At 36.6% G+C, this 15,705-nt stretch overlaps 1 protein-coding gene across 1 annotated transcript; it reads right to left on the bottom strand.

Annotated features, from left to right (window-relative positions):
* Positions 1-14,414, bottom strand: LOC135155607 (acetylcholinesterase-like). The gene is made up of 11 exons (XM_064105138.1): positions 13,973-14,414; positions 11,312-11,494; positions 9,728-9,887; positions 9,003-9,080; positions 8,361-8,479; positions 7,514-7,684; positions 4,988-5,216; positions 4,183-4,390; positions 3,076-3,252; positions 2,249-2,421; positions 1-1,633 (listed from the first exon to the last, which is right to left on the bottom strand). The coding sequence occupies exons 1-11, from the start codon at positions 14,135-14,137 to the stop codon at positions 1,518-1,520; spliced, it is 1,779 nt and encodes a 592-aa protein (XP_063961208.1). The 5' UTR covers positions 14,138-14,414; the 3' UTR covers positions 1-1,517.
* Positions 14,415-15,705: the final 1,291 nt, after the last annotated feature.

Here is a 15,705-nt window from a genome sequence, read left to right as displayed (position 1 = left end):
TTAGTGCTAAATAAAATTGTTTATTATTATCATTACTAATGGTATTATTCTTACAATACAACAATAAAAAAAAATAAAACGTAGCCTCTCAAAGGCCAGAATTATCCAGAGCCAATACATGGCACCGAGACGAGTAGCGGTATAGCGCCCCCTTTCGCCTTGCACTTGTCTAAGCGTATTTTCAATTCCTTCCACAGCATGCAATTGAGATTAGTTTGTATGTCTTTAACTTTTTAAAATATGAATTAAGAAAGGACCCAATAGCCCCTGAAAAATAGTAGTAATAAAAAAAAAGAGATATGATCGAAATGTCAACTAGAACAACACCAGCTAAATAATTCTTATTGTTATACATATCGAAAACACTTGCATAATAGATGAAAATATCAAATTATAAATGAGAGTAGCAATAAAGTTCTATCAAAGAAAACAGTTCACCTCCTTTTAGTTAATTCAAGAAAACGCCATAGTTTGTCAAAGTTTATACAAGCTTATGTATAGATTGTTATGACAAGTGATAATAATGCAATAGGCCTAAATGAATGGGAATAAAAAATAATGGAAGGCGTAGATTTTTCCCTTTTTGAAAAGTATGATAAGGCCAAAAAAGATGTCTCTGTCGGAAGTCGACAGAGGGGGAGGACGACCTATTGAAAGTTTGTTTTGATCGGTCATTCGATCTAACACTAAGTTTCGATGCAAAATTGAAAACAATAGAACGCATTTCTATTTCATACCCTCCACGTCATTACTGTTTCATGGCAAACATATTTACATAATCCAGTAGTGATATAGCGACATTTACTCTTAGGAAGTATACCAAAAAGAACAAATACATGTTTATAGGTTTTAAAGCTGTCAGCTACAAGTTCAATAAGTATAATAGATTTATCGATAAAATCTTAATGTTGTCTATTTTGTTACTTAGGTATAAAAGTGTTAAATTCAGCCTGTATCGTTAAATAAAGAAGTGGAGTAACCGAAAGGAAAATGGCGCTATATCAAATTACCTTTGAATTGGATTGGATTGGATTGGATTGGAAAGAAGAAAGTTTCATTTTGAAACAATATCATATTTAAAATAATAATGTGTCGAGGTTTTTGTTGTTGTTATTTTTAACAAAAAGTTTTCTGAAACTAAAGGCTTTTTGTCAGTTACACAGACAGTTGCAATACAATTCGTACATTTCTATAAATTATGATTATTTATCGAGTGGTCACAATAATATGTTAAGCATGAAACAGATGCATTTTACTTTTACAGAACTAGAACTAGCTATCAATATAATTCCGCTTCTTTCATAAAAATGCATACCTAAAATATAAATTCAATTCATTTTCATCTGACATTCTCTATGAAATTAAAATCCGGGTCTTCTATTCATAATAAAATCTGTACTACAGATCAAATGCGTGACTTATTTGAGAATAATCATAGTCAAATATTGAGTAGCAATTTATAGGCCTATATAGTTTGTGTGAGTTTTCAAAAATCGAGCATATTGCATGGAACGAAATTAGTTGCACCGTGGAGTTTTCTTGTATTGGTCATATTCATGTTGCCAGTCAGACATTTCACCTTGCCATCTGCTGAACTCACTCCGCCAGTCCAATAAACTTGGATCGATCGAAGCTTCAAAAATAGAGAGATAAAAATCAACATTATTCATTACGAAAACTGTTTAACCGTCTTCTCGTCTTTGTGCACGATAATAACCAAATGTTATTAATGCAATGGCTGTTACCCTGAGTGGATAAAACTTTTCACCGCACGGAAGGTTAGCACTTTTGGATAATTTTTTGTTCATTGAACAATATCTACATATCACGAATCCATTAATTCCCCTCAAAATGATCAAGGATTCTAAGAACTCAAAGTCAGCCCGCCCTCACAATGTGCCAACATAAAAGGTTCAATATATACATAGGCCTATATATAGTTTTCAGATTCAGTAAAATACGATTCCCATCATATAGAATTTATAAGAGGTAAGATATTGATGTATCTCAATCGTGTCTATTAAAAAATACTACAAGCAGCAAACTGTTTATACACGCTGCTACTGCTAATGACGATAATGACGATGACGATATATATAAAGCCTTCATTTGTTACTACATTTGACGCCGACGCAGAACTCTTTGAATTGTATGATTCTAAACTGCGCTGTACGATGTAAAAATGCAAAGGAATATGAATAGATGAAGTACGTATACCAAGTCTAAATAAAATTATGAATGAACATACCAATAACATCCTGGAGCTTTGGGAAATAGTCATTCCAGAATTGACACTGATTGGCCTTCAATGCTCTTCCTACACCAAGATCCAGGGATATCTCCTTGTAAGAGAGCTCTGGTACAGTGAAGGATGGCCAGGTGCCCAACCCTTCACTAGGGTCAGCTCCAGATGTTGGATCCCTATTGAAAAAATGATATCATGCATTTTACATAATCTTCCATCTGGAATTTCACAGTTCACAATTGTAAATCTCACATTTGTTGTCAGTAGCTTGGAGTTCCAACACACAAACACACGCACACCCTCCCTGGAATTATCTCCAGCTGCAGATCAACACAAACTTCATCATACACACACACACATACACACACACACGCACACCCTCCCTGGAATTATCTCCAGCTGCAGATCAACACAAACTTCATCATACACACACATACACACACCCTCACACACACACACACACACACACACACACACCATCATACACATGAATGCACTGGACTAGACATACACAAATTTAATTTAAACAGTTGAAGTCTGCGCTAACATGTCTAATAGCGTTTGTTTTTCAATGAATGAGTAATTGTTTCACACTGTGGACACCTCGACAGTGTGACTGTTCGCAGCGTGTTCACACGGTCGACTATGTGAAAATATGATTCACACTGTTGAAATGCTCCAATGCAACAGTGTGAATGTGATAACACATTGTATTCCACACTGTGAACACACAGTAGGGGCACTATGATCTTTCCAGAAGAAGCTTACATTTCTATTTCTAAAGATACTCTAAAGTTTTCAAAGATGCAGTAGAACTCATACTGCTTTACCCAAATTTAGCAAAGTTCGTCCAGAACTTCATCATCTTGACCGACAACTTCTTTTCTTCGTCCGTCATCTGGTCTAAACCTCTCAAAGGAAGATGTTCAATGAATGGCAGCCCAAACACCAACGTAATTTCTTCTGCGTGACCAGCTCCAAACCAATCTGGCAAACCTAGAAGAGAACTGCAAAAAAATATGGCGTTGATTATTTAGCATTATTCATTCATCCTCGTTTCACAGCGTCGATTCTTTAATTAGCAGTATCATTCAAAATTGTTCTCAAGTATCTGGAGAGCCTTTCATCAGATCAGACATATTTCTTTGATTTTGATTGGCTGAGAAGAACTGTTACTATGGCAACTCTCGGATAACGCGTCTGAAAAGTCCTTTCATGAAGTGTTCTCGGTGTCAAAATATTTAAATATTTGCAACATGTAAATTCTAATGTGTTGATAAAAGGTGTATCGCAAACACTTCATAAAGCGTCACTTAAATTATGATGTATTAACTACATTAACAAGATGGCAACCATTAGACAAAACTCTTTTCGTTCGCAAACGCCCGCCGTTGCTGTGAGATAAACCCACTCGTTTTAATCTCCTGCTTTCATCAAATAATTGACTGAACCCCAATCGGTCGTTATGTGTCCATTACAAATTATTTGAATCAAATTTAAATGTTATCTATTCATCTTTAATACAAGAAACTCTACAGCCAGAAAATAATGTCAAGAAAAATAAACATTTTCCCTGGGAAGCGAGGATGCAGTACTGTCCTGTAAAAATGTATAATCACCAGGTGAATCCCATGCAATAGTCCCTTACTCTTTTATAGTCTCCGATTTGCACGACCTTTGCGTACGACAAATACTCCTCCGTTAATTTCTCCAAAAATACAAGGTAAGAGTTAGAGTTGTGATAAGTCTTTGGGGTTCAGAATCACGGGCGGAGGTTAAGATAAGGTTTGAAGATCTGGTGCATCTTTTGCCTAACTTGTGTATTTTCAGAAGGAGCAATTGTCGCAGATGCAAAGGTCGCGGGACCATTTTTGGAGGCTATAACCGCCGCATATTCATGATGTATTTACCTACATCATTTCAGCTCGTATACGTACCGTGACGGCTCATGCGTCATAAAGTATTTGAAGACAGTGTCCCCCACACCAGCATGGTATCTGACAAACTGATCTGAAGGACAGGCGAATCGGTGATCTCCAGCAAACTCTATGAAAGATGGCATCAGATCGGCAGAAGGGTTCTCGACAATGGACCAGTCCGTGTATTGCTGAAGAATCGCAGCGATCAGGAAATCATCGGTGACGCCTGGTGTTTCGTAAGTAAAAACGATATTAATAACATTATCCGGTAATGCATGCAAATACCCCAGCTTTAGATTAGCCATCTTGAAGATCAGAAATATCCATGATGGCTATGATTAAAGTTATAATAGTGTTGGAAAAAAAAGAACTTTATATTGATAATGAATAACAATTTATAATGATTGAAAATCAAGGGTGGCGCCATTATGATAGCGGGATGTGGGGAAGAAGAAAAACGGAAGATAAGGAAGAAGAATTGGAATTAGGAAGTCGCTTACGAAAAACTAGGAAATTAGTTGGAGAAGGGGTTTTTCCCTAAATTAATTTGCTCCGGTAATGATAAATGCTCAGATAAAGCAAATCGGGGACACGACACTATTTTTCCCCTCCGACTATTAGTCCGGGCTTTATTTTGTCCAAGATGTATATGGGTAGGGTTAGAGTTGCAGTGTAGTTTTAGGTTTAGGGTAGAGCACAGCATTAAATCCTCGGTTGAAGTTAAGCATTCGATTAGTGTTTGGAATTGTCGCTGGAGCAAATGCCATGGAATCTGCACAACACCCTTAAAATTTCAGAAGTAATTTCAACATACTACACATACCATATGAGGCCATCAATCCTCTAATAAATCCTTCTAAGCCTGTACTATTGAGTGTTGGTCGTGGTAGATGTAGGCTATTAGCAAAGAAGAATTGAAGAAAGAGAGTTCCTTCATCTTTGTTGACACCAGTCAGTACAGGGCACCTCTTGAAGTCATTTTGCTCATAAAGATTGGCTGGTTTGTCCTCAAGGAAATTGCCGTCCACAGAAATGGGGCATAATGAATACGCCTGCAAAATAGGATAACAAGATAAAGATATTAACGTACTATTTGTATCTGAAGACCAACTGTATCATGTATCAACACATCAATGGTCATTCCAGCGCCTTGCCAAACCCTAACTCTAATTCTAATTGTTGAGTTAGCTGGTGACTTCTCAAGTTATTTCACTGAAAAAAATTGAGTCTATCAGATGTAACTTACAGTCAAACACATCCATATCTGTTAAAGCGGAGTGAGATAAAGAGCTGGACAGAAATGTACCTTGTGTGATGATGGTCCAACTGCATTTATGCCATCATCTCCTTTAGAAATATAGAGAATCATAAGGAAGACACCTTCAAAGTCATACTCTCTGGTCCTATTCCAAATACACTTGTGAAGGATAATGATGACTTGATGGCTATGCTGTTATCGAGAACTGTAAATGCCTCTCTGCATGAAGGAAAGTTCCTTGGAGAACTGAAACTCGCATTCCTGTGCTGTAGAAGCCGTCACTTGATCGGGAGGAAATGAGCGGTTACCGTCCCATATCAATCCTACCTTTTCTTGCCAAAGTTGTTGATAAAGTCATGGCGAAGAGATTGACAACACATCTGCAGGACACTGACCCTCATGAGACCATGCAGTCTGCCTATAAATAGCTTCACCGTGTCGAGAAAGCTCTTCTTAGGATATCTGATGGCATACTACTGAGAGCAGCTGACAACAAGAAAGCGGTCATAATCGTCCTCTTAGATCGGTCAGCAGCATTTGACACGATAGACCATGAAGTCCTTCCCCAGAGATTGCATGTAGACTTTCAGGTTTATGCCACTGCCTTAGCATGATTCCGGTTGTATCTCCACTGTATAGACAACAAATGGTGAATATCAATGGGATTTTGTCATAGGTTTTCCGCAAGGTTCCGTCCTAGGACCACCACTCTTCACTCTGTACACTGCGCCTCTTGGGGAAATACTCTTCATCATGGAATACAAGTTCATTTTTACGCGGATGATATGCAATCGTATGTGGCCCAAGGGTGAGAGATGATAATGCTGATGCGACTTCGCGTCTGACTACCTGCCTGGCAGAAATCCGACAATGGATGGTGGTGAATTTTGTAAAGCGGAATGATTACAATCCTAAATATCTAGTCTTTCTTCACCACATATGCGAAACAAGATTGCAACACGAAATCTTCTAGGATTGACTTCTGTAACAGACTGCTGGCTGGTCTTCCTTCATAAGCTGAGCAGACTCCAGGGTGAACACATAATGCTGCTGCTCGCCTGCTTACTGGTACAAAGAAATATGACCACATCACACCTATTCTTACGGAGTTGCACTGGCTACCAGTTAAGTACAGGATCGAATTCAAAATCCTTCTCCTGACTTTCAAGGCTGTCCATGGTTTAGCTCCAGGATATGTGACCTCTCTATAAATAGAACGACGCCGTGTACGTCCTGGCTTGCACTGATCTGGTACAGGTATCACTCTTCATGTACCCATCACACACCTAACATGCCTTTTCATATTTCGCTCCACACCTATGGAACTCCCTCCCTTCTTCGCTCCGGGAAATTGACAACATTAAACTTTTCAAATCGTCCCTCAAAACTCCCTTATTTTATCAGCAGATGTGTAGTAATTAGCTAAATTGGATGAGCCTATGAATGTTTACCAGAAATATCATCAACATCATCGTCATCATCGTCATCATCATCATCAAACAAGTCGTTCTGTGATAGATGGTTATACATGTATAAAACAAACAATTCGAATTTCAGTAATCTGTGGTTAAAATATTAACATGCATGGATCCATTTTTTTTTTATACGGTTGTAAAAGCCGAAGTAATATTTTCACTCAAACAACATTATCATTAAAACGCTTTATATTTAACATACTAAGAATTTTACTATTTGATCGGTCGAAAGTACATCACGGGATAGTGTCAAGCATCCAGTGATAGTTTGCCCATCAACTTCACCAACGGCGATTATTATCATTGATTTGAAGAGTGTAATTTCAGAAGACACTCAATCCACGTTCGTTGCTTCTGAGAAAGGAATATCCTTTGCTTAAACAATTCTCAACGGGCTTCTATGTACATAATCGATCAAGAGATTACAATTTTCGTATTCTTTCCCTTTGATTTCAGAGGGGTTAGACAGCCTTTTTCGCACGATAACATTATTTATCAGAATCATTCGGCAATTCTGGTAATTATGTCAATTAATTTATATTTTATCAAATATAGATTAATCACCCTTCGGAAATTTAGTATGTACTATCAGGTTATCTAACATGATTGTACTCACCGGTGAAGAGGCGCTTAGAATCTCGTCAGGAGTCTTAGTTTCTAAACATGCGATCAAGGCAGAAGACGGCGACGTGGCACAACCCAAGGCCTCCCCGAGATTCCTGGCATCTTGTACTTCCATCTCCGCTGGTCTGGGATCAAAGGACCAGTCAGGATATGTAGATCCACTCTAAAAGAAAGAGTATATAAAAAAGACGGTGGTAATGAAATAGAAAATAGTGACTTTTCGCACAGTTAAGTATTCAAAATGCCCATTAAATGACAATGAGCATCTGGGAGGACTTTGTCGAAAATTGGTGAATTAGAAAAGCAGTTCGTCGTTTGGGTTCTGACGAAAAATGGCAAATACGTCGTGTTTCCAAATTCCATGACAAAACTGCTGGTTTGATTCACCTATTTTCGACAAAGACTTCATGTTCACTCATATAGGGTTATTTGAAGGGCATTTGAAATACGATGTTCTAGAAAGCGTTCTGCAAAAAATCGCTAATATCAGGGGCCGTGGAACGAACGTGAATGTGGGGGTACTGCATATGCATAAAATATCATTTTTATGCTTATTTTCACACTTTTAGACATGATTACTGATTTTTGTTTTTCACCCGGAGAACCGTTAAGAAATGGAGAAACTTAAGAGAAAATAATGTTAAGACTTCAGTACCTGGCCTTCATCACGATTACAATTATACATTTTCTCAACTATTTTAATTAAATTCATTAATTCATGTTTTTTGTTTAAATTGTTATTCATTCATTTATTACGTTCATATCTAATTTTCAATCCCTCGTAATTTTTTTTTTCATTTTTCTATTCCATTACAGCATCATTGAATAATACTACTTACCTGGATGATGGCTTGATTGAATAAATGACGACTTCGTTTAGAGAGTGTGAGGTAATCTACTGACGCTGCACCGGCACTCTCTCCAAATATAGTAATTCTGTCTTTGTCTCCTCCGAAAGCTATTTGATAAAATATAATAATAACATTTTTAATATACAAACAAAATAAAGATTATTTGAATTCAGAAATACGACATAGACCGTAAATAAAGTATGTCATCTTGCCTTCTTGAGTAGTATTATGACGGCATACTTAATTCTTAATGGCCCTCTGTCAGTTTTGTAATCCTGTTTTCCAATCTTGTGTTCAATACGTATTGACCCTATCACATTCTGGTTCTCTGATATGTTTAACTTGCTTCGATATATTTTTATAGATATCAAAATAATCAAAGTCTATAAAGCGTCCGAGTATTTACGATTTAGACTTCCGACAAAAGCTTGTATCATAATTATACCTTTATCATCCTAATAAGCAATCATTACAGACAAGATTAGTTCTCGAAATCACTAAGTGCATGAATACAATGAAATGGTGTCGATATCAGCATGGACCTACAGAGTAATAGGTCCATGATATCAGGGACTTGCGGTAAAAGAAACTAAATAAAATCGATTAGATGAATTGGAATTTAGTGGCTACCTTCAACGTTGTCGTATATCCACTGTAGGGCTGCTACCTGATCCAACATACCAAGATTACCAGGTGCTTCGGCATCCTCTGAATGAAAACAAAATAACGATATGAAGCATTCAACTAAACTGAAACAACAAAAATTCAGTACATTTTACGGAAAAGTCGTATTTTTTCAACCAAATTTAGAATGAAAAATAGCGTAAAATATACAAAGGACTCAATTTAACCAGAGAGTTCTACTCCCAACTCTCTGGTTTAACAGTTGCGCAGCAGGTTGACAGGAATTTACCATATTTTTAACGGCAAACTACCGGCAACCTAATGCAAGACTTCCCACTTTAAATCTTAAGGTTTGCCTTGAACTTTGGGGATTTTAAAGTATTTTCACGGTAAAATTGGGCACGGAAACTCAGTTTCCCCGTGCTTCCCATTCAGTAAAAGAAAGGTTTGTTTTGTTTAAGTATAATAATAATAATCCACATTAAATCCTCTGGTAGATCGCAGACCCTCCCCCTTCATCCCTTCATTAGTGTGGTAACACTATTATTCATGCCCGCAAAGTTTTTTTTCTACTTGTTCTGTCTTTTTTTCCATAAAAAAAGCAGTTATCAAATTTAGAAATTATTCAATCAAACTTCTACGAAGTAACCGTGAATAAAAGGAATTTTAAGACTTATGAGCATAGAGACATCGGCAAATCAGAGTGAGATGGATGCGTTGTCGAAACTTACTGGTAGTAAACTTTGCGAAGACAGCAAGACGATAATTTATTGTAACTACGATGACGTCACCGACAGCGACCAATGGGATTCCGTTGTAATCAAGATCGTTGGCTGTTCCTGCAACAAACCCACCTCCATGTATCCATACCATGACTGAGGCATTGGTGGGCTGCATAATGAATAAAAAAGTACAATTTATAGGGAAGCTCATCCTGATGATAAGTTGGTTTTAATAAAAGCATAAAATATTGCTGAAGGTTTGATGAAAATCCATCAAAGAATAAAAAGGTTAGGATTTTTAAAGCTTTTGTTTTGTGTCGTCATATGCGAGCAGATTCCTTTTTAATGAAAAATGATGGATACGAATATAAACAATTTTTTTATCGTAGAATGGGGTCTGTAATCTTTTTTTTTTTTTTTTTTTAATGACATCTGGATAAAAATATGTATATCACATAACCAAAACACCGTAAGGGGCTACTCGTTTGAGCGTCACAAAATCAAAATTTTATAAATTCATAACTCGGTTATTTTTTAATGGATATTCATCAAACCTTCACTAATATATTAGTGAAGTCGAAGTAATCAAAAGCAGGACAAATTAAGATTAATGAGCCTATAATAGGCTCATTAATCTTAATTTGTTCTGCTTTTAATTACTTCGACTTTTCGTCAGGGTAAACTCCTCCTCTAAAGAGAGGGGCGGCGAAACCCTAGGGGTAAAAATAGCAATTGAGAATTTGTTTCCTATACGGTATTTTCTTCCAAGCGAGCCGCGGCGTCAAAATAGCGTTATTTCAAAGGTTTATTCCATGTAAGAATATACCTCATGAACGTTAAGCTATGAAATAATCTGCAACTAGTCAGCGTGGCGCAATTATGCGCTATTGAGAAATTAAGGATTCAGCCGGGTTTCATGTTCGATCAGTAATGAACACGAACTTTAATTTTAGGAGTACTGGACCATTGACTATCATTTGTCCCAAACGGTAATATCATGGAGCTCCATGGTATTATCTTGCCCATGCAGTATTAAGCCATGATGTGTAAAGGGGTAAACCCCAACGTTATATCTCCCAAGTGGACATTGCATGAACTATGGGCATTTGAAATCAATCTTTAGCGCCATCTTAGAAGTATTGTTGGATTCTTATAGCACTATTTTACCTATGAAACCATGGTGAAAACCCCAAATTATATTTCCCAGATGGATATCAATAAGAGCTTTGACCAGTTTTAATAAATGGCAGCTTTTACAATCGCCGTTTTAGAAACCATGCTGGATTTTTTTTTACATATAATTGACCACTGATTATAATTGTAAGTTGTCCTAATGTGTTATAATTATTACCCTTGAAACCATTGTTTAGACCTCAATTTTTTTTTAAATTCCCCAGGTGGATGAAACACGGCCTTTCTGACCATTCTAATACCAAAAGCCATTTCTGACGCCATTTTGGACACCATCTTGGAGAAAATGATGACAAAGTTACTCTATAGAAATAAGCCTCACTTTCGATTGCCTTTATAGCTTGGAAAGGGCGGTCTGTCCCATAACTTTCACCCTTTTTTATTCAATTGCTCATACTTTACCTTTGGGCTTGGCGAATAGACATTGAGATAAAGACAATCCTCAGACAATGGACCAGTGTAAGAAGGAGGAGGAAGAGGCTGGGAACAGGCGTCTTTAAAATCTTTCACTGAAAGAGGTCCATCCCATGGTTGTTTGGCAACTGGTGGCTTGAAGCGACGGGGTGGGTCGGCAAACGGTACTCCCTGTATATCATGGAGAAAATATCATATCAATTAAAAAGATTTTGTTTACCATATCAATTTTGTTTGCATGTATTACGTATCACGAAAAGGAATTCGCTATATCAGTGCTAAGATCCGAAGATTTAAGATTGATAAGTGTATTACAAAACCCCCAAGACAGAGTAAAAATACACATGGAGTTTGCAAATAACCAATATTCTAAAAGAAAATAATAAAGTTACAATATGAATTCAAAATATTACGTTATAATCCAGAGGAATTCACTATGTTCAGTGCTAAGATCCTTTTTATTGATAAATGTATTACAAAAACCCCCAAAATATTACGTTATAATCCAAAGGAATTCACTATGTTCAGTGCTAAGATCCTTTTTATTGATAAATGTATTACAAAAAACCCCAACAGAGTAAAATTAGGCTTTGAAGTCGCAAATAAGCAATATTACAAAAGAAAATTAATAAAATACAATAATATGAATTTTGTTTCAGTTTCTGGTGAATATTTTTGTATTTTGTCTTTCATATGAAATGAAGATTTTTTTCAATTTTGTTTGTATTTATCTTGAGTTTATTTGAATGAAATCCTTAATAAAAACATGTTGAAAAAATGTGCCATTAAAAAATAACTGTTGGCATCACGTTTGCGAGAGAATTGTCCCTGTGTCATTTAAATTATTGAATTATTTTTATAAATGTATATATAATAATCATTAGGTCCAATGTTATTCATTTAGTCCTATAAACAATTCCTTTTGAGGGCAAATCACGAATTTTTGAAGAATGGCGAATAAATGCGCACACTGAAACTGGCTGCTGGTTAACTTTAATCTTGTGATAAGTCGCCAAAATGAATGATCAATTATTTTATTTATAAAGTACAACACGTTTTCACTGAAAATTAGGGTGTGGCACATTTAGCCACAACACAAATACATACAGACAAGCATGCAAGATGTGTGGGCATTCGAATGATATTTTTTTTATAAAACGCCACCATAAAGTAGGATTAACATGGGAAGCGTAACATAAGAATATAAAAACGCTATAAGGTTAGCAGACGGTTAAAGTTTTCTTAACTGGTCAGTTTGAGAAAAGACTTATATTCTGTAATCTAGAAAATTATAGGAACTATGACAGTGAGTAAAATTTATACTTATTATGTGTGTAAATACAGTATTTCACTTGCCAGTTCATGATTTTGCCCAAAACGTAGGGATTTAAAAGAGAAGAACATGAAAATAAATGATGTAATCCAAGAACATTATAGATTTGACTGTGAACGATATTTTTTTATTATTTTGTCTTTTAAATAAATATTTCACTTGCCAGTCCTATGATCTACGTTGTGATTTATAAGAAAAGAAATATTTCAAAATTGCACACACATCCTGCGTGCATGTATGGTTTTGGCCTCTTACTTTTCCCAAGTAAAGATGAAATAATTGGAACGCCTTGTGACTAGGATATAATTAACTAGCGTCAACTTTGTTGGGTCTACAGGTTTCATGAGCCTAATTACACACAGGAAGGTTAAAGATATTCGTTCGACCCAACCCATTCTATTTTTTTCAATTTGATATCGCTGATTGACAAAAGTGTATGAATGTAATTGAAAATCTAATACTGATTCTAGAAATGGTATAACTACTGAACTTCCTTTCCCCAAATTGGAAGATATATCAATGACTTTAGAACTATTTTTTGACAGGCGGAAGATTTAGGGCTATTTTACTGTTTCAGTTGATAAATTTGATCCCATCATAGTTATCTTCATTAATGGCGATTTATTTTTAAAATGAGCTGGCTACGATACCCTTCTCTGGTCAGATATGGCATGTTAGATATAAATCCTATCCAATGGCAGTAAACATTCGACCCTGTAATTTAAAGTTTATTTCTTTTGAATTTTACAATAGTGCCACAAGTCTATGGGGAATGTTTTACGCGCATAACACCTATAGGCTCTCCCGCTTTTGACGAGATCGCGTAAGCAGACATTTCTTGGACTGATTATACATTTAGAATGGGGGTGTTAAATGTTTAATGACAAAGAAAATAATGTATTTTTAACATAACGAGAATCAAAATTGAGAATTAGGAATTGAGAATTGAGTATCAAGTTTTGTTCATTTACATACATATCTAAATATGCACAATCTCGAAATTAAAGTAACAATTATTGGCAGCTTCATCTTTCCAAACTATTGATAACGTTGACACAATCATGGCTCATGATAGCCAATAAAATGTCCAAAATCTGCAGAATTAGCTTACTGCGTTTAATAAAACATGGTTCACATAACCTTAATATCATCGATAGAAACTGCAACATCTTCTTAAATGAAACTTTTAATAAATAATCCACAAAGTGTGAAATATCTTAGTACACAATACGGGCCTTATTTATTATGCTCTTCAGAGCTCCAAAGACTCGATGACCGATTTTCGTCATCGATGATGAGTTTTTTTAAAAGCTTACCAGATAAACATCAAAGCGTTTATCAACGCCGATATAGTCCTCTTCTGTGAAGTTGACCGTTTTACCCACGAGTATTCCTTGAGCTACTGTCACTGTCGGATCTGCAGTTGATATGTCAGGCATTAAGGCAAGGCACAAAAGGCTAAATATAATGCGGAATTCCATTGTTTAACAAACTTTTTTAGTTTAATGTTTCCTTAAACTCTATTCTGTACGTGCGCGGACCTCTTCGTTGCAACCCTCTCTTACGTACTGTGAGTCATTGGTCCTGCCAACAAAGTATTCCTTGGTCCTTCGTTGGGTATATCGATCGTCATTATCATTAGAATTCTAACTTTACCTGTGCCTTTTCTTTCATAATACCATAAGTAAGCAGAAAACGTTGCAAGACCGTCTGGACTCTGTTTTCTGTGTTTGCAAGCGGAGAAAGCTCAAAAGAAGTGAAGCCACTTGCAGAATGAAGATGAGGATGTGTGTAAACAATTCCTTTTGATCCACTACAATAGTGAATAGTGTTTCTGAATGGGGTTGCCATATACCCTCCCCAATATACCCCCCCCCCTCTTTCACTCTCTCTCTCCCCGTTTCTCTCCCCCCCTCTCTCTCTCTCTATCTCTCCCCAATCTTGTTCTTCGGTATACTTTCTCTTTACTTTCTCTATCTATAATATTCACGCCCCCCTTCCACTCCCCCACCACGCTTCCCCCACCCCGTTCTCTCCTTCTCCATCACTATCACTTCAGGGGTCCGTTGCAGAAAGAGTTGCGTTTAAACGCAAGTCAAAAAATCAATCGCAAGTCCCAAATGCGCGCTGTTGATTGGTTGAAAATCAAGTTGCGCATGATTTTTAGAGTTGCGAATGATTTTTAGAGTTGCGATTTATTGCAACCCTTTCTGCAACGGGCCCCTGTTCTTTCTTCTGTTCGCTATACTCTCCTACCTTGGCGGCGATCCCGGTGGTAAGGAAATGCCCCTTACCCCCTCCCCGACCATAAATCCCATGAAACCGCTCCTTGTGAATATCTCACATAGTAATTGAAGAAAAGTGAATTTATTCAATACAAAAACACGATTGATATTCTGATTTGCTGAGGAAAAATGTAGGCAAATAAAAGGGGTGGGGTCTTTCTACCATGACCACGATAACTTCATTTCAAAACTCAATTTTTTTTTTTAGAATGACACCTAACACATAAAATAGTTTTTGTAGTATTCATTAACATGATACGTATCTCAATATTGCAAGCGCCAGGCGCGAGCCGGAATCTGTTGATGTTCTGACCAGACAAAGGAGACAATTTAAGGACTGCTTTTAGGAATTCATGAAGAGCAGACATACCTCATGAATCCGCTAATGCGAACATATTTAAGCACTGACTGGATTTTTTTTATATTCAGACCTTAAGGTGGCAATCACTCTAAGTAGTCATAGAAAAGAAACATGTCACTACATAAAGCGATAAAAGCTCGAAATGCGAGGAAATATATTTGGTGTATATTGACTTGAAAACGGGATCCCGTGCATTTTTATCTCATTAAACATGTGAGCACCAGGAATGACGAACACGTAGGCCCTACACAAACTATGTTTCATAAAGTTATGAAAGTAATGTTTCTTATGTAATATACGTGTAATATAAACAAACATAAACATCCCATTCCATTTCTCTTTCTCTCCCTGTCTTCTATTGTCCCGGTTTTTTTTGCCACCCCCCCCCCCTTTGGTTATGCCA

Source organism: Lytechinus pictus, chromosome 10 (genome assembly GCF_037042905.1).
Source record: "Lytechinus pictus isolate F3 Inbred chromosome 10, Lp3.0, whole genome shotgun sequence".
Taxonomy (NCBI): domain Eukaryota; kingdom Metazoa; phylum Echinodermata; class Echinoidea; order Temnopleuroida; family Toxopneustidae; genus Lytechinus; species Lytechinus pictus.
The sequence above is the reverse complement of the archived record's forward strand: the minus strand, read 5'-3'. Positions and strand labels throughout refer to the sequence as shown.

Excerpts from the sequence above, each read along its gene's own strand:
- LOC135155607 (XM_064105138.1), bottom strand. The coding sequence starts at position 14,137 with ATGGAATTCCGCATTATATTTAGCCTTTTGTGCCTTGCCTTAATGCCT. Across the intron at positions 9,081-9,727 it reads CTTCGCAAAGTTTACTACCA|AGGATGCCGAAGCACCTGGT; the intron begins GTAAGTTTCGAC and ends GTTTTCATTCAG. Across the intron at positions 8,480-9,002 it reads GATATACGACAACGTTGAAG|CTTTCGGAGGAGACAAAGAC; the intron begins GTAGCCACTAAA and ends TTTATCAAATAG.